General features: G+C 44.4%; 1 protein-coding gene across 4 annotated transcripts in view; it reads right to left on the minus strand.

The window, feature by feature from the left end:
- Window positions 1–27,323, minus strand: part of ATG10 (autophagy related 10) — a 171,421-nt gene that overhangs the window by 15,625 nt on the left and 128,473 nt on the right. For 3 of the 4 annotated variants that reach the window (XM_044291590.1, XM_044291566.1, XM_044291583.1), the window contains 2 exons: window positions 8,965–9,053; window positions 7,771–7,860 (listed from right to left, as the gene is read on the minus strand). In XM_044291590.1, the coding sequence (XP_044147525.1) occupies window positions 7,773–7,860; window positions 8,965–9,053 (177 nt within the window). In that variant the 3' untranslated portion in view covers window positions 7,771–7,772. Of the gene's footprint in view, window positions 1–5,899; window positions 6,685–7,770; window positions 7,861–8,964; window positions 9,054–27,323 lie in introns of those variants that run through there. The other variant, XM_044291575.1, reaches the window with a different exon arrangement.

Raw genomic sequence — 27,323 nt, forward strand, 5'->3', positions numbered from 1 at the left:
TCTATCGAAATCAGATACTACTTTTTGGCAGAAAACCTGAATCTAACCTCTAGAGCAGGGATGCTCAACCTGCGGCCCTTCAGCTGTTGTAAAACTACAACTCCCACGATGCCCTTCTGTAGGATGATAGCTGTAGGCTGTCAGGGAATGATGGGAGTTGTAGTTTTGCAACAGCTGGAGGGCCGCAGGTTGAGCATGCCTGCTCTAGAGCGTTTGATCTTTAAACCTCCGAACATCTCCTCCTGTATAGAATGGGTTTTTTAGACCTCTTCTATCCTCATAGTATCCCTGACCGCTTTTAAAAGGTCGTTCATTTCCTCAGTGGGGAAATTTTTACAGAGTTTACAGAGTTTTTTAGAGTATTTATCAGGAAGCTTAACATAGCATTTAATGCATTTTGTGCTTCTCCTGGGCTTCTTCAAAGCCTGTTTAGAAACCTATGGTAAGAGAGCAGCTTTATCAGTGCAGGATTCTTTGTGTAACACACTTAAATACAGCATGTAATATACATATATGTCTGTAAAGACTCAGTAAAGGACAGTATATGGAGGTACCATACATAGTATAGGTCCCCAACATAGAGTATGGTCCCCAACATAGTACTACTGAGCCTGCTGCCACTGTATCCCCCACATGGGGGAACTCACGGTTTTCTGTGTTGGAGCATCCAGCTCTCTAGGCAGCTGAAACTCGGGGTCTGACATCTTCCAGTACACCAGGCCTCAGTCAGATCCGTGGCCGCTCTGACTTTGAAATCTTTCGGCCCCAGTTACAGAAGCACTTCCGGGTATGCACGCACGCGTCTAAACTCGGAAGTGACGTCATACGCCCGCGACACGTGAGGTTCCTGCATCTAAGCCAGCTGATCTCACTAGGAGACAGGAGGCCGTGGCAGCATCAGGGTAGGCTCCTGATTAACAGGAAGCGTGACCCTGCCTTCTCCCTGCCAGCGTTGGAATGAACCGCCAGAGGACAGGGGACATACCCGGGCACCGGATCTATTGCAAGGGAAGTGCAAATACAAAAGAAGTTTTCAAATCCACTTCACCTCCCTGACTGGCAGAGAGGACTTCCTCTGTCCTGGCCACTGTAGGGACAGGAACACACTGGTGAACGGTGGTGGGAGGGGCAATTTCTCCCTTCTCTGTTCCTGCCCCTACAGAGGTCAGGGGTGAATCTCTCTACTTGGTTGCCGTCATGGTGGTGAAATGGAAAAATTGTACCCCCTCACAGTAGTATTGCCCTCATTGTACAACCTTCACAGTAGTTTTGTATAGCTGTGTGCCCCCTCACAGTAGTTACGGCCACATTGTGCCCTCTTACAGTAGTTATGCCCCCTCTGTGCCCCTTTCACAATTGTAATGCCCTATCTGTGCCCCATCACAGTAATAATCCCCATTGTGTCCGTTCATAGTAATGATCCCTATTGTGCCCCCTTCATAGTAATAATCCCCATTGTGCCCTCTTCAAAATATTGAGAATTTATTGCGAATATTGGCACTCATTAACATCCCTAGCAACCAATAGGAAAGTTGCCTATAGGAGTAGTGTTGAACGCAAAATTTTGTATCGCAAATTTTATCGTGAATTTTCTGATTGCCGATTTTCACAATCAAGAAAATAATGACGAGATCACGAATTCTCAAATTCGTGAATATATGATGAATATTCGCCCAAATATTCACAAAATATCGCGAATTCGAATATTGCCCCTGCCGCTCATCACTGGTAATAATTCCCATTGTGCCCCCTTCACAGTAATAATGCCCACTGTGCCCCCTTCATTGTAGTAAAGCCCTCTGGCTCTGTGCCCCCTTCACATTAGTAATGCCCTCTGTGGCCCCTCCAGAGTAGTAATGCCCTCTGTGCCCCCTCCATAGTAATAAAGACCTCTGTGCCCCCTCCATAGTAGCAAAGACCTCTGTGCCCCCTCCATAGTAATAAAGTCCTCTGTGCCCCCTTCATAGTAATAAAGACCTTTGTGCCCCCTCCATAGTAATAAAGACCCCTGTGTCCCCTCCATGGTAATAAAGACCTCTGTGCCCCCTCCATAGCAATTAAGTCCTCTGTGGCCCCTCCATAGTAATAAGGTCCTCTGTGCCCCCTCCATAGTAATACAGTGCTCTGTGACCCCTCTGTATTAAAAAAAAAAACACAGTAACTACTCACCTTGTCCCGTTCCTGAAGCTCACATACCTCTCTTCCCTGCAGGCACAGATCGCTCTGCAGCACTGTGTGGGCGGAGCATATGCAGATTTCTGGGCTCCAGGCTCCACCCACACAGGCTGACAGCACGATCCGTGCCTGCAGGCTGAATGGTGGAGCAGGAAGAAGTCTACCTGCTTCACCATTCAGAGCACCACTGGCCTGAAGAAGGGGAGGAGCATGGGGAGCTGAGCAGTGAGTGACAGGACCCAGCTCCCTGTGCTCCAGCAATGAGGATGGTAATCATTAAGACCTGGCACCCTAAGCAGGACCGGCTCTAGGTTCATGTGGGCCCATGGGCGATAAAGTCTCAGTGGGACCCTATGGGGTGGAGACTGGATGGTATTGGTTGGCACGCTGGCACTGGAATAATAAAGGCTTCCATCTTATTGATATTGAATTACATTTACAGCTGATGTAGGAATAAGTAAAAGTAGAAATAAATAGAACTGTCACAGAAAAAAAATCTCCCTGCAGTCTCCCTCTCTCTCTAATATTTTTCTATTAATCTTTTTCAGCAACACTGTCCCTAGCGCATGAGCTCTTGTCATGTCTCTCCCTATGCTCAGCTCACAGGACAATGGCCAAGAGGGATGAGGCTTTTATAGGGTTGTGGCATCACAGGCGATGCTATCTGCAGATTGGCTGTCGGCACCGCATTATGGGTGATCTCGCGTTCCCCGGCTTGTCTCCACACTTAGTTTTGCTTTGTAACTCATGCAGCCGACATTTTAGGAAAACCATATTCGTTACCATGAAGTGTAAGGAAATTTGAATTCATTGCAAATTGAAGTTTACCTAAACTTCAGACCGAATTCCACTTTTAATGCTTTGCTTCGCTCAACACTAGTCAGTAGGTAGCAGTGTTACTGTACGTAACATATGTATTCTGTCGGTACTGTACCTTTAGTGGAGGCAGGCAGAAAGGAAGGGGGGGGGGGTTTGAGGTGCTCGGCTCTGAACTCCTAACTTTTCTGATGCAAAAAACACTGCATGAAACAGATTATTACAACTTTCATTTCAGCCATGAGCTCCCCCAAGTGGTACAAACAGGAGCTGATAAGACTTCTTTATAGGTTTCACACCCAAACAGCCTTTCAGAAGATTCCATTTTTTATATGTGAGGCAAAATAGATTGAAGCCAGCGAGGATTTTTATAAGCATTGGAACAGCGGCTGCAAGGAATCAGTGAGATGAGTGAAGCTTCTCCTTCTACTCCATATATAAAAAACAATCCCCTCCGTGATCTCTTCAGGATTAAAGACTGTGCAGCATATATATATATATATAGCTATCCTTCACAACTAATAGATTTTGTCATCTTCACGCAGCACCTCTTGGCTAGTAGCACACCCCTTCATTTTAGAGCAGACACAGTGCTATATTTTGTGGTGGTTGTACGTGATACTGCAGCTCAGTCACATTCAAGTTAAAAAGAATCTGTCAGCAGGATCAACTGTATTAAACCATTAATACAAAAACTCCAGTTAAATCGTATTGGATGCAACTTGTTTATTGGGTTTTCAAAATCGGTTACTGCGGCGAAGTAAGTGTAACGTTTCGGCAACTATGTGCCTTCATCAGACTAATGCCGCTTTTGAGAGAGGAAGCCACGAGGGTGTAGACGCTGTACTACAGACAAACATGCGGATATACCGCTAGAGGAAAAATGCGCCGTGCTGTATTAAACCATGAATATTGTCTGGAAGCCTGTTCCTGCCGACATCCATACATTGTTCAAATCCATTGCCCCATTCTGTATAAATTGTGTATCTATTTTATGTAACTAAGGGCTTTGGAGCACCGAAGGGCAGGACCTAGCCCTTTGGTGCACCCAAGCTTCTCCTGCACCATGCACCCCAAAATATTGCCCAGATGGAAATAGTGCCACATGGTGCAGTTGTAGGGTTATAGTGCCAGGTGGGAGGATGATGATGATGCCTGGCCCTGACAGTCAGTGAAGTATCCAGAGCTTGAAAGCAGAGGATGTAGGGTGCACCGAGAGGTTACGTCCCACCCCTTGCATTTTGAAGCTCTCATTTGCACAAAAATAAGAACCCAGTTTTTTACAGAACAGTGCAATGTTTTTAGCAAGATTAGCCATACCAGGCATTACGTCTGGTTTAATAGGGTTGATCCTACTGACAGATGCTCTTTAATGGGACTGGACTGCAATATAATGAAAAGCCACAACTCAGCGTACATAGCTTTGTCTGGTAAAGAATAAAGCAGTAGCTGCAGCCAATCGGATTGGCTGACTGGTGAGGTGCTATAAAATGGACCCCCACCAATCATATATTGATGGCCCATCCTACGGAAAACCCATCAATAAGTCCAAGAAAACTCCTTTATTTCTCCTTATTCTTAGCGTTCTGCTTACATAACATCAGTCTGGCAGAAGCATTTGGTCACACTGGCTTTCAGGAGAATATTGGGAACCAATATACCATCATTAAACCCTTAAGGACCTTGTGATTTTCTGTTTTTGCATTTTCGTTTTTTAACGCCCAGCCTTCCCGAAGCCATAACTTTTTTATTTTTTAGTTCACATAGCCATATGAGGGCTTTTTTTTTGGGGGGGGGGGGGGGGGACAAGTTGTACCACCATTTAATATTGCAAACAATGTAGTGGGAAGCTGGAGTAAAATTCCAAATGGAGCTAAATTGGAAAGAAAATTAAATTCTGCCACAGTTTTATGGGTTTCATTTTTATGGCGTTCCTTATGCAGTACAGCTGACCTGTTATCTTCATTCTACAGGTCAGTATGATTACATCAATACCACATTTATATAGGTTTTATTGTGTTTTAATACTTAAAAAATAAAAACTGAAAAAACTTTTTTTTCTGAGCTGTGTGAGGGCTCATTTTTTGCACTGCAGTCTGTAGTTTTTATTGTTACCAATTTGGTAACATTTGGCTTTTTCTTACTATCATGTAAGTAATCAGGTTACTTATATAGCACTTAAAACATATTTATTGGAATACAATTGCAGATATTCCTGGCATTTTCTTTATTTCTGTGACTAAGTACGCATTGGAAAACAGTTATACACTTAAACATATTAAGAAAGTGAGAAAATATATATATACACTAGAGATCCAAAATTTTTCATAAATAATGTCATCTTCATAGCTCAACAGTTGAAGGAATTTTCTTTGTTGCAATACCATACTACTAGAACAGAAAATAACCAAGGCACTTCATTAAAAAAAACTTTATTTTTGCAGAAAACACAATCATCAAAATTAGAGAACATCAATGACCATAGCACAGAGAAAGATTACAACTTAGGCTACTTTCACACTTCCACGTGTTTTGGGCGGATCCATCATGGATCTGCAAAAATGGATCCGTTACAATAAAACAACCGCATGCATCTGTCATGAACGGATCTGTTTGTATTATCTGTAACATAGCCCAGACGGATTCGTCATGAACTCTATTGAAAGTCAATGGGAGACGGATCCATTTTCTATTGTGCCAGATTGTGTCAGAGAAAACGGATCCGTCCTCATTGACTTACATTGTGTGCCAGGACGGATCCGTTTGGCTCAGTTTCATCAAGCGGACAGTAAAATGCTGCAGGCAGAGTTTTGGTGTCCGCCTCCAGAGCGGAATGGTGACTGAACAGAGGCAAACTGATGCATTCTGAGCGGATCCTTTTCCATTCAGAATGCATTAGGACAAAACTGATCTGTTTTGGACCGCTTGTGAGAGCCCATGACGGATCTCACAAACGGAAAGCCAAAACGCGAGTGTGAAAGTAGCCTAAATCTTCTGAATGTCTTTATCACATCTGTGGCAACAGGACATCGCTAGTCTCTCACACTGCTGTGGTGTGATTTTGGTCCACTTTTCAGCCAGACTCTTCCACAGTTCGGTGACTGTAGTTGGTTTCTTAACCATAGCTTTGTTGCTAAGGATTTTTGAGAGGTTTTCTATTGTGTTTAGATCAGGACTCTGGGCCAGCCATTTTATTATTTCAATGTTTTCAGTTTCAAGGAACTGTTTTACCCATTTTGCTGTGTGACAAGGGGCATTGTCCTACATGAAAGTTGATGGCTGAGTGATGAATGCAGAGAAGGAACCACATGTTGTCGATGAAGGTGCTTGGAGCACTGCTCCTCTGTCCATACAACATGCTCTTCAGCAAAAGTTAGTCTAACCTTTTGAGTCATTCTGCTAATGAGAGGTTTGTTTACTGCAGAGTGGGCTTTCAGTCAAAATGCTCTTGAACGTCGAGAAACTGTATGATGAGACAGATCCTTACCCTGTTCAGTGCTGAACTGGTGAACAATTCCAGCTGCAGTGTTGAACCGATTGCCTATTAAGATTCTCTGCATTATCCTGTCCTTTCTTGCATTTTCTTTCGTGGGTGACAATCCTTCTTGGGGGACTTGAATGAGTTTGTGACATTGTAAAGATGCAATATTCTAAAAATCACAGACTTGGAACGGCCAACTTCTCTTGCTATGGCTATGGAGAAGTGAGAACTGATTATCTATCACCACTAGAACACCCTGCTTATCACTGTTTATAGTAAAAGATATGAGAGGACACAGGAGAGGTCAGAACTGATTATCTGTCACCACTAAAACACCCTGATTATCACTGTTTATAGTAAAAGATATGAGCGCACACAGGAGAGACGAGAACTGATTATCTATTACCACTAGAATACTCTGCTGCTTATCACTGTTTATAGTATAAGGATTGGAGAAAACACAGTAGAGGTGATAACTGATTATCTATTACCATTAGAACATCCTGCTTATCACTGATTATAGTATAAGGATAGGAGGAAACACAAGAGGTGAGAACTGATTCTCTGCCACCACTAGAACACCCTGCTGCTTATCAGAGTTTATAGTATAAGGACAGGGGGGAACACAGGAAAGGTGAAAATTTATTATCACCACTAGAACATCCTGCTTATCACTGTTTATAGTATAGGGAACAGGAGAGAACACAGGAGAGGTGAGTATTGATTTCCTATCACCACTAGAACACCCTGCTTATCACTGTTTATAGTATAAGGACAGGGGAGAACACAGGAGAGGTGAGAACTGATTATCACCACTAGACCCTGTTTATCACTCTTTCTTTTATAAATAAGGGCCTGGTAGAGCAGAAATATATATTCATGATTAGCATTTATAAACTTTTCTAAATTTATATGAAAGTTTATAAATTAATATATTTTAGTAAGCCGAGTCTGAGTTGGTCCATTTCTACTTACTCCGACTTCTCCTAAAACTACCTATGACCTTGTTACAGTGAACAATTGCTTTGGATTGAGCAGACACAGTTTCTGTATCACTGCCATCCCTGTACTCTAGATTTGACAGTGCTAAATGCTAATTACATAGCTCCAGCAGAAATGTAGGGGTTAAATAGGCTTTACCCTTTGCATACTTGTTAAAGGTACAAAAAATATATAGAAGTATAAATAACTACATTTTATTAAACAATCCAATCTTAGAAAGAACTTAAGATACTAAACTAGGAGGTGACCATTTCTCTTTAACTAGTAAAATAGATGTAAAAAAATAATATATTTACCTTCACACAGTTTTTCCATAACTTAATGGTAAAGTCAATCCAACCACAGGTCCTACTGTACTGAGCCAAGTAGTGATGTAATTCCCTTCTCTGAAAACAAAGTAACGATCGTTAGGAAACTGCTGACGCTGTGACTTATTGTGTCCTCAGACTTCATATTCAAGTCAGTCAATAGCAGTAAGATTACATTATAAGCCAAACATAAGCAACAGTATTAAAGGGGAGGTCTGAGATAATTAAAATTATCAGACAATCCCTATAATGCCAAATAAATAAATAAAAATGCTACACTCACCCAATTCTTCAGCTCCGTTCTCTGACATGCTTGTCCGGTACTCTTGCCACTGTTTGTTTACAAACTGCATCGGTAACGTGTTGTGATACATCACGTGACTGCTGCAGCCGATCACTGTATCCAAACCACTTTGTGAGCACCTGTCAGCCTGTATATGCACCTGTCTCTGGGAGAAGCAAAACGTAGGTTCCAGACACAATGATTTCAGTGGTGAGTCAATTACTGTATGAGGGGATGTTTTACCTTTGGAGAACTCACAGATTAATCATCACAGCACAATGGAAGTAGTTCACCGGAGTCATAAGATAAAGGCTTCCACCCCCAAAGATTAACATATTTATCTATGTGCACAGTAACAGGGAGAAATCTGTCAATCAGCGACTGGAGGGCTGCAATGATTAAATGAGCTGTTCGAGATTTTGATATTAATAGCCTGTCCTTAGAATAGGTCATCAATATCTAATTGCTGAGGGTCCGATCAGATATTGATCATCAGCTGTTTAAAGAGACTGCCACGCTCTGGCGCTCTTCCTATGCCTGTGATGTCACACTCATCAGTTATATGGTCTGGGCACAGCTAACATTGACTTCAAATGGACAGCGGTATGCCTGGAAAGTTGAAAGGATGCTGCGGCTCAAACAGGAGCACCGTGTCCCCCTTAAACAACTGATCAGTGAGTCAGACCCATGCTGATCTGATATTGATGACCTATCTTGAGGATAGGACATCAATATTAAACACCAGGACAATCCATTTAATGTGGATGGAGAGTACCATGTCTGTTTCTACCGTTTGCTTTCCTCAGCAAGGGCAACATAAAAGGGCTGACAGGTTCCCTTTAACATACGCACAGATGAGGTTTAATATATTTCCTACACAATGTGAATGATGTTCTCACCTGCTTGTGCTCCCTTGAAGTAATGACATGAAGTCATTGGTTCGGCATGGGTGAAGTACAAAAAACGGCTGCCCAAGAATTGGATGCTCCTAAAGGAGAAAGAGATATTAACTGCTCATGACATCAGAATGCTGTCATTAATCTAAGTGACTGACATTTACTAACTGAGAACGTGGAAGAGGGATGTTAGCATGAGATGTTCTGAGGACCATCTACTCCAAGAACATAAAATGTCTCCACACACAATGAGACCTCATTAAAGGGGTTGTGGGGTCTATGAAAAGGAAAAAAGCATATTCATTGTATGTCATGTGAATAAAAGGCTTTTCTAAGATCTTTAAAACTCATCATCAGTATCTGATCGTTGGTGGTCCAACACCCAGCACTCAAGTAGCGTTGCGACCTTCCCACATCTTTCCCTAGGCCAGTGACATCACATTCATCAGTCACTTGGCCTGGGTGCAGCTCAGCCACCAAGCACAGCTGCTACACAATGTACGGCGCTGTGATTGGTGAGCTGAGAGAAGACCATGGCACTACTGCAAGCGCCTGTGCCTCCACAAACAGCTGATCGGTGGGTGTCCCATGTGTCGGACCCCCTTCCCCCCCCCCCCCCCCCCCCCCGATCAGATACTGATAACCATCCAGAGCATAAGTCATCTTGGAAAACTCTTTTAATTACCTGTAATAGATAGGGCTACTTCACTATCCCCTTCAGGTAGCAACAAGACATGGTACACCCCTACATGTAAGACTCCAAGAGATCCAACTACATGGAAGACTACTGCAAATATACTCAGTTTAAACTAAATTTAAAAGGGGTCACTCTCAACAGGACATCCCTTCTCAAAAGGAAGCTGATCTCTGTACGGTTGGTTGTGAAACTCCTGGCAAACAAGTGATCATGGAAGAAAGCTGCGGGCAGCCAAAGTTATACTGGGCCAATTCCAGTGAAAGGGAAACCACATTGTTTTTGGAGTGGGAATCACTTTTTGTAGGCTAAGAGAAAAACAGAACTAGCCATCTGCCCTCTATGGTGTCCATATACCCAGGGGCAGACATACCATATGTGCAACCTGTGTAGTTGCACAGGGGCCCACTGTTAGCCTAAAATGAGCTGTCTGCTGTCTTACTCATTGCCACTAAACTAATGACAATGGTTCACAGTTGGTAGAGAGACCTATGCCAAGTTATTGAAGAACAAGGGTCCCTATATTGTTACACCCTAACACTATTGAAACACTATAATTCTCACTGGCAAGGTACAGTATATTGGAACGGTAACCAATCAAATGAGCAATCAAAATATAGGAAGTACCAGATTTGGTACATAATTGAAGCAAACGTCGCTGACCAGATTACATTCACTCTACTGGAGTCTGTTCAGCTCTGATTGAAGATGCTGCTCTTTCACAGGACTTTTTTGTCCTCCCTTTTTTATGGAATATGCAACGGAGGCAATGAACGGATGCCTCCAACACACATCTGAACATAGCCTAACAAGTTTCTAAAAATTCCACAGTAAGAATTCTAAACTGGCAGTCATCGGTTGATGTGGACACTAGAGGGCGCAATTGTACCACGCTGAGACTACACTGAACTGTGAGGCGATAAAAGAAAAAAGTGCATTTACCTTATTGTTTTAACCTGCAACTGTAAGAAACAAATAACTTCAAGGGTACATATCAAAAGGTCACCGTCAAATGTTCTCACTTTTCTGCATCCCACTGCAGGAAAGGCGGCCGAGTGCTCAGGAGAAATCCATATGATCAGAAGAATACTAGGTAAAAGTCTCTTGTATACAAACATAATTTGGAGGCAGAACCCATACTGCTCCATCCCAACATGGAAAAAGGAACAATAAATAGAAATGTAGTGATTATAAAGTTTTATGCAAAAATGAAAATACCAGTATACCACCACACATACTGTAAATTGAAAGTCTCAGCTTTTATAATTGTGTTGTTAGTTGTGGGTTCTGGTATTTTTGGAAGGACAGAAGCTATAGTTTGATAGATCACACTGTACAAAGTAGTTTGTTGAAGGTTTTTAAAAAGTTAATTCAAAAGTGAAAACCAATATGACTAGCAGAACAGTTCTAATTACAAGACTTTGGCTACAATTCTAACTTTAGATTTTTATTTTATATATATATGACAATTTTTCTGTTTTAAGAACACATCCTCTTTAGTTTGAGGGCCATATAAAGCATAAATAGTAGTAGTACATAAAAAATCAAAAGGAACATATAAATAAAAATAAATGACCTATATGTGCAGATTCTCCCCATCGCCATTCAAAACCATGTTAAGATATACAGTACAGACCAAAAGTTTGGACACACCTTCTCATTCAAAGAGTTTTCTTTATTTTTATGACTATGAAGGCATCAAATTCACACTGAAGGCATCAAAACTATGAATTAACACATGTGGAATTATATACATAACAAAAAAGTGTGAAACAACTGAAAATATGTGATATTCTAGGTTCTTCAAAGTAGCCACCTTTTGCTGTGATTACTGCTTTGCACACTCTTGGCATTCTCTTGATGAGCTTCAAGAGGTAGTCACCTGAAATGGTCTTCACTTCACAGGTGTGCCCTGTCAGGTTTAATAAGTGGTATTTCTTGCCTTATAAATGGGGTTGGGACCATCAGTTGCGTTGTGGAGAAGTCAGGTGAATACACAGCTGATAGTCCTACTGAATAGACTGTTAGAATTTGTATTATGGCAAGAAAAAAGCAGCTAAGTAAAGAAAAACGAGTGGCCATCATTACTTTAAGGAATGAAGGTCAGTCAGTCCAAAAAATTGGGAAAACTTTGAAAGTGTTTCCAAGTGCAGTCACAAAAACCATCAAGCGCTACAAAGAAACTGGCTCACATGCGGACCGCCCCAGGAAAGGAAGACCAAGAGTCACCTCTGCTGCGGAGGATAAGTTCATCCGAGTCACCAGCCTCAGAAATCGCAGGTTAACAGCAGCTCAGATTAGAGACCAGGTCAATGCCACCCAGAGTTCTAGCAGCAGACACATCTCTAGAACAACTGTTAAGAGGAGACTGTGTGAATCCGGCCTTCATGGTAGAATATCTGCTAGGAAACCACTGCTAAGGACAGGCAACAAGCAGAAGAGACTTGTTTGGGCTAAAGAACACAAGGAATGGACATTAGACCAGTGGAAATCTGTGCTTTGGTCTGATGAGTCCAAATTTGAGTTCTTTGGTTCCAACCACCGTGTCTTTGTGCGACGCAGAAAAGGTGAACGGATGGACTCTACATGCCTGGTTCCCACCGTGAAGCATGGAGAAGGAGGTGTGATGGAGTGGGGGTGCTTTGCTGGTGACACTGTTGGGGATTTATTCAAAATTGAAGGCATACTGAACCAGCATGGCTACCACAGCATCTTGCAGCAGCATGCTATTCCATCCGGTTTGCGTTTAGTTGGACCATCATTTATTTTACAGACTTTTGGTCTGTACTGTATTTATCCAAAGAATCTCAGATTTGATCCTTACAATGTGAATGATAAGAAAGCTACATGTTCTGGCTACACAGCATGAAAGGTGTCCTTGGGAGTAACTACCAGACTAGTGGCCCATGCTGTCTCTCAGCTCAGCAGATGTGATGATGTCACTGCATCACGCCTGCTAGGGCGAACAGGATGTGCTCCATTCATCATGGGAATGGAGCTAGGTGAATTACTGTTTTTATTTTATTAAGACCACAGGGGCTTCACTAATGTACGGGGGATACTAAACAGGATCACTACTGTGTGGGGGGACTAAGGGAGACACCTACTGTGAGGAAACACTAAAGGGCAGAACTTCTTTGTGGGGGCACTAAGGGGGTGCACTACTGTGTGGGGACACTAAGGGGGCAAAACTACTGTGAAGTGGGCGCTAAGGGGGCATAGCTACTGTGAAAGGGGCACTAACAGGGCATACAGTATCTACTGTGGGGGACCAATAAGGGAGAAGAACTACTGTGTGGGGGCAGTAAGGGGGCATTCAACTTTGTGGAGGTACAAAGGAAGAATAACTACTGTGTGAGGGAAGTAAGGTGCCATAACAACTGTGAAGGGGCACAAAGGGAGCATAACTGCTGTGTGGGGGCATAACTACTGAGTGGGTGGGAGGTTGCATGGCAAATGTGGGCAGTATGGGACTGGGGTTCCTTGGGCCCACCAGTGGAAATTATTTTCTGGGTCGAACCCCATATCATCAATAAGTCTAATACTGTAGGTTTAGATTAAAAGAAAGAGAGCCTAGTGGCAATTCATTGTCTACAAAGTCAACTCCAAATTGTTTGTTTTTTCTTAATCCTGGACTTTGAGGCCCACTATGGTATCAGAGCCTGGGCCCATTAAAGATCCAAGATTCAAAAATTTGCAATGTGGCCCAGCCCTTGCTAGTTCTTAAACTATCATGATATCGCTATGTGCATGATCCATGTACTGTGGTACTACTATGTATGTTATCCCTGTAATGTGACATCACCGTACATATTTTCACTGTTCTGTAATTTCATTATGTGCATTAATCCACTATTGTGATATCACTGTGGCCTCACTGTGTGCATTATCCTTAGGCGTTGGGGAATCCACAATACATTTTTCATGCTCTGAATTTGGAGTCATGGTGGAGTAGAGCCCAAATACAAGTTCTGCTATGGGGCCCCATGAATACTTGATACACCCCTGCAGGTATCCATAACAGGTGCCAAACTCCAAAAGAACAATCACACAAGAAAATCATGACCTGTAGAACTTCAAACCACTACCCTCAACTATAGCCCTAAAACTGCAGTTGAAATGATGACCCCAATCATTAATTTGGAACATTAGCTGGCAATCCAAACATGTAATAAAAGTAGAATTCCGTACTGGAAGCTTTCATATGGAACGGTTTTGTTCTGGTACAGTATGTGCAAAATATTGTGGAAAGGTAACATGAGGTGCACTTATTAGTATACCCTGTCAAAAGGTTGGAATGCTAATTCTCCAACATGCTCATCAGTTGCCTGCTAGTCAGCATCCTAATATGACAGCAAATTTATCCCCAGTTACACTTTATTTGTACAGCAATTTTTTGTGGCTGATATGAAAACAAATAGCTTTGCCTTCCACCAAACTTTTCATAGGATCGTGAGACAAGAATAAGTTGTAATCTGGATGCCAGACCTGGTGTCATCATTTTTTGGGTTCATAATAAGAAGTGTAGTGGGGATTTAGTTGGCATTTCACCGTATTTTCTCCAGGTCAGGGAATCTGGCTCTGATATCCAGAGGAAAAAATGCTGACTGATTTGTAGCCGACTGGGAAAAGCAGCTTTATAAGTAAACTGACAAAGCAAGTGTGGCAGCTTGCACCTGTGTTTCAATCCCAAGTCTGTTTTGTCTTAAGTGTGTGACTTGACTTCAGGAGAGAACGGCATTTATTCACTATCTTTTTCATTGCAATTGTATAATTTACAAAAAAACTTAAGTGTAGATAATCACATATGTTGGTCATGCAAAAATTGAAGTATTATCACAGAAAGCAAAAAACAATTAAAACATAACCTTAATATATATTAAATAACAATGTATATCCCAACGTAGCACTGCTATACCGATAGTGATAAACTTGGCATCAGGGGAAAATAAGGGCTACATATAGGGAAATCTGACCCTGTCGGAACCCTAGATAGTGGCTCAGCCCAGAGGCACACCCTGATGGTGGATACCCTCTGTCCTCGTACCGAAGTTTATTATGCTCCTAGAAGCCCTAACAAAATTGTGAAAAAAATATTTGGGATTTAGGGTATTATTTTTTTGCAATTATGTTAGGGCTTCTAGGGGCATATTAGGCTTAGGTACGAGGACAAGAGGCCATCCACCATCAGGGTGTGCCTCTGGGCTGAGCCACTATTTAGGGTTCCGACGGGGTCAGATTTCCCACTATGTAGCCCTTATTTGCCCCTGACGCCGAGTTTATCACTGAGTATCGGTATAGAAGTGCTACATTGGGATATTCATTAATAGCCCTAATTGGGCTCTTTTTATATAATATATATTAAAAGTTATGTTTTAATTGTTTTTTGCTCCCACTGATAATACAATTGTATAATTTACCTTTTTTTTGTTTTTTGTTTTTGTTTTTCCATTAGCAAATATGTGCTTCATGACTGACAGTGCAATCCAGTGCTATGTATGCATGCAGTCCTTGAATCACATTTGGAAGCCCAGATCCTGGATCTAATTGAACAAATTGCACTGAGATGCGTTGACAATATGGAAAGGAGTTTGATGGGGTCAGTGGGTGAAGATGGTAGTATAGGGGACCAGGAAAGTGAGGTAGCTAGCTGGGTAACAGAAGGTAGGGTAGAAAGAAGCATGCCAGGGAGGCTAGCCCTGAGCTGACACACCACAAGAAGTTTGCTAAATTGGCAGATGAGGGGGATGTTCATTCAGGGGTACCACTGCTGCAGCAAGATACTCCCTCGCCAAGTCATGGGAATGTCACCTCCAGAAACCAGGAGACTAGAAGTACAGGGAAGGCCAGACAGGTGCTGGTAGTAGGAGATTCAATCATTAGGGGTACAGATATGGTTATCTGTCACAAAGATTGGGATTGTCAAACAGTTTTTTTTTTTTTTTTTTACTGGCGCTCGAGTTTGACATATCGCAGATCGAGGTGATGGATTACTGGAAGGAGCAGGTGAAGATCCAGCGGTCATGGTGCCATTGGCACCAATGACAAAGTGAGAGGCAGGTGGAGGGTTCTTAAAATGATTTCAGGGACTTATGTCACAAGCTCAGGGCAAGGACCTCAAGGGTAGTATTTTCTCAAATACTACTTGGACCACAAGCCACACCAGAAAGGCAGAGTGAGATAAAGGAGGTAAACAAGAGGCTCAAGAGCTGGTGTAGGAAGGAGGGGTTTGGGTTCCTGGAGAACTGGGCTGACTCCTCTGTCAGCTACAGGATGCATGGTAGGGATGGGCTGCACCTCAATGGGGAGGGTGCAGTTGTTTTAGGGTAGAAGATGGCTGTCGGGTTGGAGTGTTTAAGCTAGGGACTGGGAGGAGGGTAATTACAATTTAGAAGGGAAACATAGTGCAGACACTGATCCGGGGAAGAGTAGTGGACCTGGAGGTGTAATGGAGGAGGGGACTACAAAAGTTCATAATAGGGGCATCTCTAGGGCAAAACATTTGGGGCAACTCAGGCCGTGGGCCGGAAGAAACTTGAGGCCTTTATTGCAGATGGAGGTGAGGAGTAAGGTGAGTATTGTGTTCTTTTTTTCTAACTGACATTAGGGGAAGATGGTACTGGAAGCACTATGTAGGGGGTGCATTATAACTACATAAAAGCTCTAAGTACTGGGGTAATATAGGGGGTACTATGAGTGCTGGGAGAACAAAGGAGGTTTTATACCTATGTGGGGGCATTATAACAATATAATATGGTGGCCTTATAACAATAGGGGGACATTAAGTACTAGGGGCACTACAGGGGGTACTATAAGTACTGGAGGCACTACAGGAGTGCGCTATAATACTGGGGACACTACAAGAACATTATACCTAGTGGGGGCACTAAAAAGGAGCATTATAACTACTGGGGCACTACAGGGGGCATTCTACATATTTTACAGGGGGCATTATAAGTACTGGGGGCAACTAGAAGGGTGTACTAGAAGGGGCATTATACCTACTGGGGTTACCAGAGAGGGTATTATAACCACTTGGGGCATTACAGTGGACATTATATCTACAGGGGCATTATAAGAGGCCATAACATTTAGTGGGTCACTACAGGGGCATTATATCTACTAGGGGTACTAGAGAACATATCTACTAGAAGCACTATAAGGAGCATTATAGGTCTGTTCCACAGGATTGGCCCTTAGCAAATGTGGTGCAAATATTCAAAACAAGGTAAAATAACGGAGCCAGGAAACTATAGGCCGGTAAGTCTAACATCTGTTGTGAGTAAACTGTTTGAAAGTTTTCTAAGAGATGCTATTCTGGAGTATCTCAATGAAGATAAATGTATAAAGCCATATCAGCACATCTTCATTAGGGATCGGTCCTGTCAAACTCATCTAATCAGTTTCTCTGAGGAGGTAAGTTCTAGACTAGACAAAGCTGTGTCAGTGGATGTCGTATATCCTGATTTCTCCAAAGCATATGATACAGTAGCACATAAAAGGTTATTAAATAAAATGAGAATGCTTGGACTGGGGAAAAAGGTCTGTATTTAGGTAAGTAACTGGCTCAGTGATAGAAAAAAAGAGGGCGCTTATTAATTTTACACACTTAGATTGGGTCACTGTCACTAGTGGGGTACCAGAGGGGTCAGTATTGGGCCCTATTCTCTTCAATATATTTATTAATGATCTTGCTGACAATCCTAAACTGTCTACAGTAATTAACAAAAAAGCAGACAGTATACTGTATTGGAGGCTTGGGCAGAGAAGTGGCAGATGATGTTTACTATTGACAAATGTAAGGTTATGCACAAGGTAACGAATAATGTAAGTCACCAGTACATACTAAGGTTACTTTCACACTAGCGTTTTTTGCGGATCCGTCATGGTTCTGCAAAAATGCTTCAGTTACAATAATACAACTGCATGCATCCGTCATGAACGGATCCGGTTGTATTATGTCTTCTATAGCCATGACGGTTCCATCTTGAACACCATTGAAAATCAGTGAGGAACGGATCTGTTTTCTATTGTGCCAGATTGTGTCAGAGAAAACGGATCCGTCCCCAGTGACTTACATTGTGTGTCAGAATGAATCCGTTTGGCTCCGCTTCATCCGGCGGACAGCAAAACGCTGGAGGCAGCGTTTTAGTGTCAGCCTCCGGAGTGGAATTGTGACTGAACGGAGGCAAACTGATGCATTCTGAGCGGATCATTTTCCATTCAGAATGCATTAGGGCAAAACTGATCCGTTTTGGACCGCTTGTGAGAGCCCTGAACGGATCTCACAAACGGAAAGCCAAAACGCCAGTGTGAAAGTAGCCTAAATGGTAAAACACTGGGTAACACTGACATGGAAAAGGACCTAGGAATTTTAGTGAACAGCAAACTAAGCTGTAGAAACCAGTGTCAGGCAGCTGCTGCCAAGGTCAATAAGATAATGGGTTGCATCAAAAGGGGCATAGATGCCCGTGATGAGAACATAGTCCTACCACTTTACAAATCATTAGTCAGACCACACATGGAGTACTGTGTACAGTTCTGGGCTCCAGTGAACAAAGCAGACATAGCAGAGCTGGAGAGGGTCCAGAGGAGGGCAACTAAAGTAATAACTGGAATGGGGGCAACTACAGTACCCTGAAAGATTATCAACATTAGGGTTATTCACTTTAGAAAAAAGACGACTGAGAGGAGATCTAATTACTATGTATAAATATATCAGGGGACAGTACAGAGATCTATCCCATCATCTATTCATTCCCAGGACTGTGACGAGGGGACATCCTCTGCGTCTGGAGGTAAGAAGGTTTGTACACAAACATAGAAGAGGATTCTTTACGGTAAGAGCAGTGAGACTATGGAACTCTCTGCCTGAGGAGGTGGTGATGGTGAGTACAATAAAGGAATTCAAGAGGGGCCTGGATGTATTTCTGGAGTGTAATAATATTGCAGGTTATCGTTAGTAGATTTCTGGAGAAAGGTTGTTGATCCATAGAGTTGATCCATCAACTTTGCAGGATAACAGGCTGAACTGGATGGACGTATGTCTTTTTTCAGCCTTAGAAAACTATGTTACTATGATATAAGCAAACTTTTTTTTTTGTAAAACCAACCTTCAAGCCGGTGGAGGAAGGCCTTATCAAAAGCCCCTCATCTGCCATCTCTCCTGTATTAGCCAAGCACCACTGGAACTTGCCAACAATCAGACTAGATGGGCGCTGAAGGATATTCATTTCCTCAAACCAGTTTCACGTGGCTATAGTGTGAGCATTTTTTAGAGTTAACATTATGGTGCCTCTGTGGTTCTGCTGAACTAAATCAACAATAAAATATAATCTAGTTCATTAAAGGGGTTACTCCATCTGGGACATTTTGACATATCACTAAGATATGCCATAAATGTCTGATAGGGGCAGATCCCATTTCTGGGACCTACTCCAAAACGAGACCCCAAAGCGAATTAAATAGCACAGAGGTGGGACCCACTCCTATCTGACATTTATGGCATATCATCGTAATATGCCATAAACATCCCAGATGGAAATACCCATAACTTGAAGGTGGATCATCACATTAAAGTGGCTTCAAGGCATAGCTTTGTTCTTTTCCACATCAGGACCAGACAGCCTTTACACATTTTTCTCACTTTTTTGTGAATAGCACAGGTTTCTTTTCATATGATTTTTAAACACCTAATTTATACTTTTTTTTTTTTACAATTTTTGGCTAATAGTTTAAAACATGGTAAAAATGCTATTTTTCTGGTAATAATATAGTATCACCCTTACATTTTATTACTTTTTCCTTGAGTTAAACATTACATGTCCAACACACGGTGATAAGTCACAGCTAGTGGTACAACAGTGATTAGCGCAGGGAATTTTTTATTAATTTTTTTTCTTTGGGGGGGGGGGACTTTTACGGTACTTTATTTTTTTTATACTCTATCCCGCAAAAGGTCAAAAAAGACCACTTTATAATTGTCGATCATATGACCAGAAACATGACCTTCAGGGCCAACACAGTAATGTGTTAGAACAGAAAAGACAGAAGCAGTGAAAATCATTCACTTTCGCTTCATGGTCCCTGATAGCAGGGGACTCCACACAGTTGCTCAATCAAATGGGCAGTTGGTTAAACAATGCACTGTAAGGAGGGTATAGAAGGGGCTTAGGTACCTGGACCACTGTGTCATAAATAGACAGCAAGCTGTCCTTAACCACTTAAAGTGAGTCGCAGCTTTCACCATGCTAAATTGCTGAAAGCACTAGGTAGGGTCTGTGGAGAGCAATGCAAACATACATTTTATTATCAGAAGTGGTGTGAATATGAAGTTTTATTTTGCTAGATTCTGCTGCTACAAATGCACTGTAGGTGGGCTTCACTGTGAAGTGTTCTCTCTGCATTGAGCTGTTTCAGACTACTCCTGTAAAAGATACACAAAAGGTATGTTTATACTGCTCTCCCCAGCCCTTACCTAGTGTTGTCAGAAGTTTTGCATGGCTAAAACTGCTGACAGCCTCCCTTTAATTATGCCACTCATATATTGTACAGTTTTACCAATGCAGAATCTAATGCTATAATACAGCTCATGAAGTAAACCTAATTGTATGCCAAGCAGTGGCAGTTTCAGCAATAGATGAAGTGGTGTATGTCTCAAGATGATAAATTCATATCTACTCTAAGCATTGTGCCTTGAGTTATTTGCTTGCCTGTAAAAAATTCATGACCTGCAAAAATAGTGTTCTGCTATCTGATCTGTTTTCTTCTGTGCTGCATTCTTAGGATTTATGGAAATAGGCATCAAAAGAAAGAATCAAATGAAGAATCGGCGTAAGGTTAAAACAAAATGACATAAACGACATGATGTGTCCAGAGGAATAACAAAGACAACTGATTTATCAGGTAGCACAAGTGACATGAATGAAGCGCCAGTGTTTCCATCACCACTTTCTCTAGCAGGATCTGGTATATTTAACAAGACATGCAGTCACATTTACTGATTCCTCACTTTAGTCCATCACTACTATCTATTATGCCATCTTATATGTTTAGCTCTCACCTTTTATTTACTGTGCATTTTTTTTATGCCTTACTGGTTGCCATAGGTTAATACATTCGGGGCCTGGGCCCCAGATGTTTTGTTCCAGGCCCCGAATGTACTGCCTGCTAACGAAAAAACAGGGAAGACTACTGACCAGGGAAGCACTGGAGGAGCTGAAGGACCCGTGATGACATCACATTCAGGTGATCTGTGCTAGAGGCAGAGCTCAGTGGTGGAGAAGGACCTTCGATAATGTCACTGTCATGTGATAAGTGTGGGATGGGGCGGAGCTAAGCTGTGAAGTGGAGAAGTAGTGGAGAAGACCCTGACTGTGATGGCTTTTGTGACTGAGGAGAGGTAAGTGAAGGGATGGATACAGTGTGAGAGCCAGAGGAATGCTGGGAGTTGTATCTCTACTCTCACACCACCTTCCTGCTTAGTTGAGGGAGTGATGTTAATTACAAGGGAATGTATGTTAGGGTTGAAGGGAGGGGTGTTATTTACATAGGACTGTATGTTGGTGGGGCTGAAGGGCAGGGAGTGATGTTATTTAAAGGGGTTCTGCACTTTCATTTAACTGATGATCTATCCTCTGGATAGATCATCAGCTTCTGATCGGCGGGGGTCCGACACCCGGGACCCCCGCCGATCAGCTGTTTGAGAAGGCAGTGGCGCTCCAGCAGCGCCGCGGCCTTCTCACTGTTTACCGCCGGGCCGCCCGTCCACTGACGTCATGACTTGTATCAACTAGAGTGGGCGCGGCTAAGCTCTGTTCACTTGAATGGAGCTTAGCCGCGCCCACTCTAGTTGATACAAGTCGTGATGTCAGTGGGCGGGCGGCCCGGCGGTAAACAGTGAGAAGGCCATGGCGCTGCTGGAGCGCCGCTGCCTTCTCAAACAGCTGATCGGCGGGGGTCGCGGGGGTCCCGGGTGTCGGACCCTTCGCCGATCAGAAGCTGATGATCTATCCAGAGGATAGATCATCAGTTAAATGAAGGTGCAGAACCCCTTTAAATATAAATAAAGAAAATCTTGCCTGTCTGGCACTTACTAAACATCAAAGGTTCCTATCTATCCGCTGGAGGGCTGCTCCCGGCCAACTCACAAAACAAGGCTTCAGCAACCTAGTACTCACGGTTTGCTCACTCACACAGACATACTTTATGTGTACCCAGGCAGAGAGAGACTGACTGACCTCCTGGCTCTGTTATATCCCCACCCTCACTGCTGCTTCATTAATTACCTCACAGGTGAGAGTCTTTCACCTGCTACTTCACATAGGAGAGGAATCTTGGGGAAATATACCTCCCTTCCACTACCAATCCAGCATTGGTGTCACTATATATATATATATATATATATATATTGTAGGAAGCCGCAAGGCTCCGTCGTTGGCGGAAGGTAGGTTCCTGGCCTCGGTGAAGTAAGAGCCGGGTGCCAGCGGCAGCTAATGCTGATTGCCACTTTGCTATTTTAGTGTGGCTGTATAGCTGATCCAGGACGGCTCTTACTGGGAGCAGTCAAAGTAATTGGTGGGTGATTACTCCCCACGTTCCAGGCCGGGTCTTAACTGGCCTATAAAAAAACACCCAGCAGTGTCAGCTGGGAGCGATTACCTCTCTCTGACAGAGGAGCTCTGTCAATTGCTGGTGTGGGAACTGTGTACTGGAAGAGCAGGCGACCTAAAGCCTGCAATTTGGCTGCTGGAGGCAGAACCGCCGACAAGGTGACGTTTCTTTGTTATGCACTAACTTTCTACTTGGTGTGAACAAACACTAACCTTGCAAAGAGTGTTTTTTGTTTGACCTTATGTGTGAATAAACACGGACATTTGAATTACGAACTGGTAATTTGCCTCTGTACTGCACCTGCTTATCCCAAATACCAGAGCGAATCCTCACAATTGGTGGAGGATGCGTGCATTGCAGTGAAGCTGGCGTGAAGGCCAAAATATTTTTGTCTTTCCAGGCACAGTTGTATGTCTTACATCAAACCAGCGAGATTACAACCCATGTCCTAGACAAAATGGAACCTGTTGTGAAAGCCCTCGCTCGTGGAAGCTAACCTGCAACAACGGGAGGCCAATAAGCAACAGCAGGATACAAACCAGCTGCTGTTACAACATGTGATGGCTTTACAAGCAGCAGTAGCATCCCAGAGCGTCCATAATGCCCGGAAAGCTGTTCGTGCAGCGATCCCCAAGATTACCCCTGCAGACGACGTTGAGACCCATTTGGCAATCCTCGAGAAGGTAGCCGTGAGAGAGAAGCTACCCCGGGAGCAATGGGCTGAGGTCGTTTCTCCGTTCCTGGCGTCTGGACCCCAGGAGGTGTATTTTGACTTACCAAATGATCAAACAGTTGATAACCCGACAGTAAAGGGTGAGATCCTGTCGAGACTGGTGGTAAATGTCTAAGTCCGGGCCCAGCGGGTGCATCAGTGGAAGTTTAACCTGGCTGAGCCCGCGAGGCCCCAGTATTATACCCTATTACACCTGTTGCAAAAATGGCTGCAACCTGACATGCTGAGTCTCACTGCTATGCTGGATCGTCTGTTGGCTGATGTGTTCTGGAGAGCTTTGCCATACCCCCTCCAGCACTGGATAGGCCATGTGTCTCCTGGTAATGTCCTTGAGATTGTGGACCTGGTGGAACGCTTTGAGGCTACCAGGGATTTGAAAGGAGCTTTGTTTGGGAGGGGGGCAGCCAAACCCCAGCACCCTCCATCCCAGACCCAGAGACTTGTGCCAACCAAGCCCACCCAGCGTGTATCCCCCATAGACCCGGCTCCGATAGTATGCTGGCGGTGTCAGAAGCCTGGCCATGTAAGGGCTGACTGTCCACATTGAGGCGAACCCATGGAGACTAACTATGGATACCGCAACTCGTTGTACGCCAGGAAGCTGTGCGCATCAGGTATCCCAGAGACTATAGACAATAACCACCTGTGCCAGGTAGAAGTGGGAGACACTCTGTCTGTGGCTTTGTTGAACTCAGGGAGTCTAGTGTGCCTGGAAAGAGCTACCCTTGTGCGTCTCGACGAGTATACCGGGCGAAAAATCATACATTTAAAGGACTATCCCACAGCCTGGTGTCTCTATCCACGGGAGGCGGCAGGTGAACTTACGAGGTGGCCGTTGCCACCACTTTACTTTGTGAACTAATAATAGGGAGAGACTTTCTGGGGTTCCCAGCCCTGTGGCTGGCTGTGAGAGTTGTTGATGCCCCTGAGTCAGGGGTAATCAGCCGAGTGGCTTGGCTTAGGCGGAAACCTGAGGCCGAAGGGCCAGCGGTAGGGGTAACCGCCACTTTGGTGGACGAGGGGGAGACAACCCCGCTGAGTGTGTTGGTAGGAGACGTTGAGAACTGGCCACCAGGTCCTGAATTAGCAGACCTCAATGTCTCCGATGAAAATTTCGGAACAGCACAACACCGGGACCCAAACTTTTCCCGGGCCTGGGAGAATGTGGTAATAATTGATGGTGAACCACAAAAACCTGGGGCCGAGTTGATGATTCCCCAGGAAATGCTGTATCGGGTAAACCAATGACGTGGTGAGCATGTTGAACAGCTGGTGGTGCCCAAGGCGTATCGCAAGCTCGTATTGGAGCTTGCCCACCAACATGTTCTTGGAGGTCACTTGGGGTGGCAGAAAACGCAGGACCGGATACTACAGTGGTTTTACCGGCCCAGTTTGTTCAGAGAGGTAGAAGAGTTTTGTAACTCTTGCCCAACCTGCCAGATAAATAGCCCCCAGCCACATTTTTGGATGGAGCCCCCTGGTGCCTCTCCCGATTATCGAGGTCCTGTTCGAGCGAATCACTATGGATTTCATAAGCCCAGTACTGTAGTCTGCTAGAGGGCACCAACACATCTTGGTCGTCCTCCACTAGGCCACTCGGTACCCGGAGGCGGTGCCACTGCGACATACATCAGCCAAACTCATAGCTAAGGAGTTAATGGAGATGTTTTCCCGAGTGGGACTACCTAAAGAGGTTCTGACTGACCAAGTGACCCATTTTATGTCTAAGGTCATGAGAGAACTCTGTAAGTTGCTCCACATAAAACAGCTACAAATGTTCGTGTATCATCCTCAAACGGATGGCCTGGTAGAGAGATTTAATCAAACATTAAAAAAACATGTTAAAAGGAGTAGTGCCCAAGTATGGGAGGAACTGGGACCTTCTTCTGCCCTATCTCATGTTCACAGTGCGAGAGGTGCCCCAGGCCTCTACTGGGTTCTCGCCCTTCAAACTGCTATATGGCAGACACCCTCGCGGACTGTTGGACATAGCCAAATAAGCATGGGAACAACAATTCACACCGCACAAAAGTGTTATTGAGTATGTCACCCAGATGCAAGGACAGATGGAGACAGTGTTGCCTCTGGTCAGGGAACATATGGAGGCAGCGCAGTGAGCCCAGAGTACGGTCTATAATCGGCAGGCTCGGGTCCGGAACTTTAACCCGGGTGATCAGGTTTTGGTTCTGGTACCAACCGTAGACAGTAAGTTCCTAGCTAGGTGGCAGGGGCCCTACGAGGTACTTGAGAAAGTCGGAGAGGTAAATTACAAAGCACACCAGCCGGGGCGGCGAAAGCCGGAGCATGTGTACTATGTGAATTTACTAAAACCAGGGAAAGATAGGGAGTCCTCTACTGAAGACAGCCCGTGGCCAGGTTTTCTAGGAGAAGGGGTTCAGGCCCCTCAGTCTGATGCAAGAGAAGCAGTTGTCACAGTAAAAACTGTTGACAGCCTCTCCTTTAAACAGACTTAGGAAGCCAGGGAGTTCATTAGTTGGAACACGGATGTGTTCTCGGACCTACCTGGACGCACTTCCATAATCCAGCAGGAAATTGGAACTGAGCCTCAGGCAAAAGTCCGGTTAAAACCATACCGGGTCCCCGAGGCTTGGCGACAAGCCATCGCGGAGAAAGTGCAACTAATGCTTTAACTAGACGTCATTGAGTCGTCCAAAAGTGAATGGGCTAGTTCGATAGTCTTAATACCCAAACTAAATCGATGCGTATCCCATGCCCTGGGTAGATGAGCTAATCGAGAGTTTAGAACAAGCCCGATGTTTTTCTGTTTTTATCTTCACGAAGGGCTACTGGCAGGTGCCCTTAACAGAGGCTGCCAAAAAGAAAACTGCCTTTGCCACCTGTAACGGGGTGCCAAAGGCGCACTCTGTCTCCCAACAGCCGCAGACCTGCTGCTTAGCTTCGGGAGCGAGGATCTGTGTTTGACCTCGTTCCCAGGGCGGCTTTGCTACCTGGGAGGCTCCCTGCTCTTAGGTCTGCCTTGAGCGCCGAGCTGATCATTCGGTGCTTGACTGATCGGTCTGTCGGTCATGTGACGCTGGCCACGTCACATGACCCTCACTCCTCACTATAAATACAGGCAGCCTGCTGGCCACAGGTTGCCTGTTAATTTCTAGGTTCCTGGCTATTTGTTGGACTACTAAATACTCACCTGATCCTGTTCCCTGACGATCCTTTGCCTGCTCCTCCTGTACTGCGCATCCGTCCTGGTATTGTGACCTCGGCTCCCACCTGACTACTCTTTGCGGACTCCTCTGGTACTTCTCTACTCTCCTGGTATTTGACCCCCGGCTTCTCCTGACCATTCTTTGCTTAACCCTTTGTACTGCGTAGCTCTCTTGGTTCTGATCCGGTCCGTTCACGTTCCGTATTTTGTCTTGTCTGTCTTCCCTGCACATATTCTAAGTAAGGGACTGTCATCCAGTTGTCCCCTGTCATCAGGACTCGTGAGGCAAGTAGGCAGGGCCAGGGGTGAGGGTGGAGCGCAGTGGTCACTATCCTTCCCCCTGTGTGTGTGTGGACGTGACCGTTACACCACCCCTGAGGGGCTGTATCAGTATAAAGTGTTACCCTTTGGTCTGCATGGTGCCCCCGCCACATTCCAACAACTCATGGACATTGTATTTCGTCCACATCTTCGGTACGCGTCGGTTTACCTGGACGATATCGTCATCCACAGCACGGACTGGGAAAGTCATCTACCCAAAGTGCAGGCTGTAGTGGACTCTCTTAGGAAGGCTGGACTGACCGCAAACCCAAAGAAATGCGCAATAAGGTTAGACTAAGTACCTGGGGTACGTCATTGGATGTGGGGTTATCAAACCCCAAGTGAATAAAATAGAGGCGATTCAGAATTGGCAACGACCTGTCACCACTAGGAAAGTTCCTGGGAATGGTGGACTATTATATGAGGATCGTTCCTCATTTTGCCACTTTAGTGGCTCCGTTGACAGGGCTCTTGAAGGGACGGAACACCGTCTAGAACACCGGCTGGGTCGACGCCAAGAAGAGTCACGGTGCAGTCGGCGGCTGCTGGAAGGATTCCCCAAGGACAGCCAAGTGAGAGGACATTGAGTCAGGCTCATGGGATGGGGGTTGCGTGTGACCAGCTGGGCAGGATGGGGGCGGAAGGTTTAGCACAGGAATTGTTGTCGGATATGTGGACACTTATCGCATTGAAGATCAGGTGCGGTGTCGTCTCCAGCTGCAGTGTGGGCTTCTGCGCCGGCGGTTGGGGCGGGGGACCGGTTGAGTGCGGTTTGCGTGGAGAGCACGCCTGCTGTGGCGGCAGGTTCATCAGTTGTA

This window comes from Bufo gargarizans, chromosome 1 (assembly GCF_014858855.1).
Source record: "Bufo gargarizans isolate SCDJY-AF-19 chromosome 1, ASM1485885v1, whole genome shotgun sequence".
Classification (NCBI taxonomy): Eukaryota; Metazoa; Chordata; class Amphibia; order Anura; family Bufonidae; genus Bufo; species Bufo gargarizans.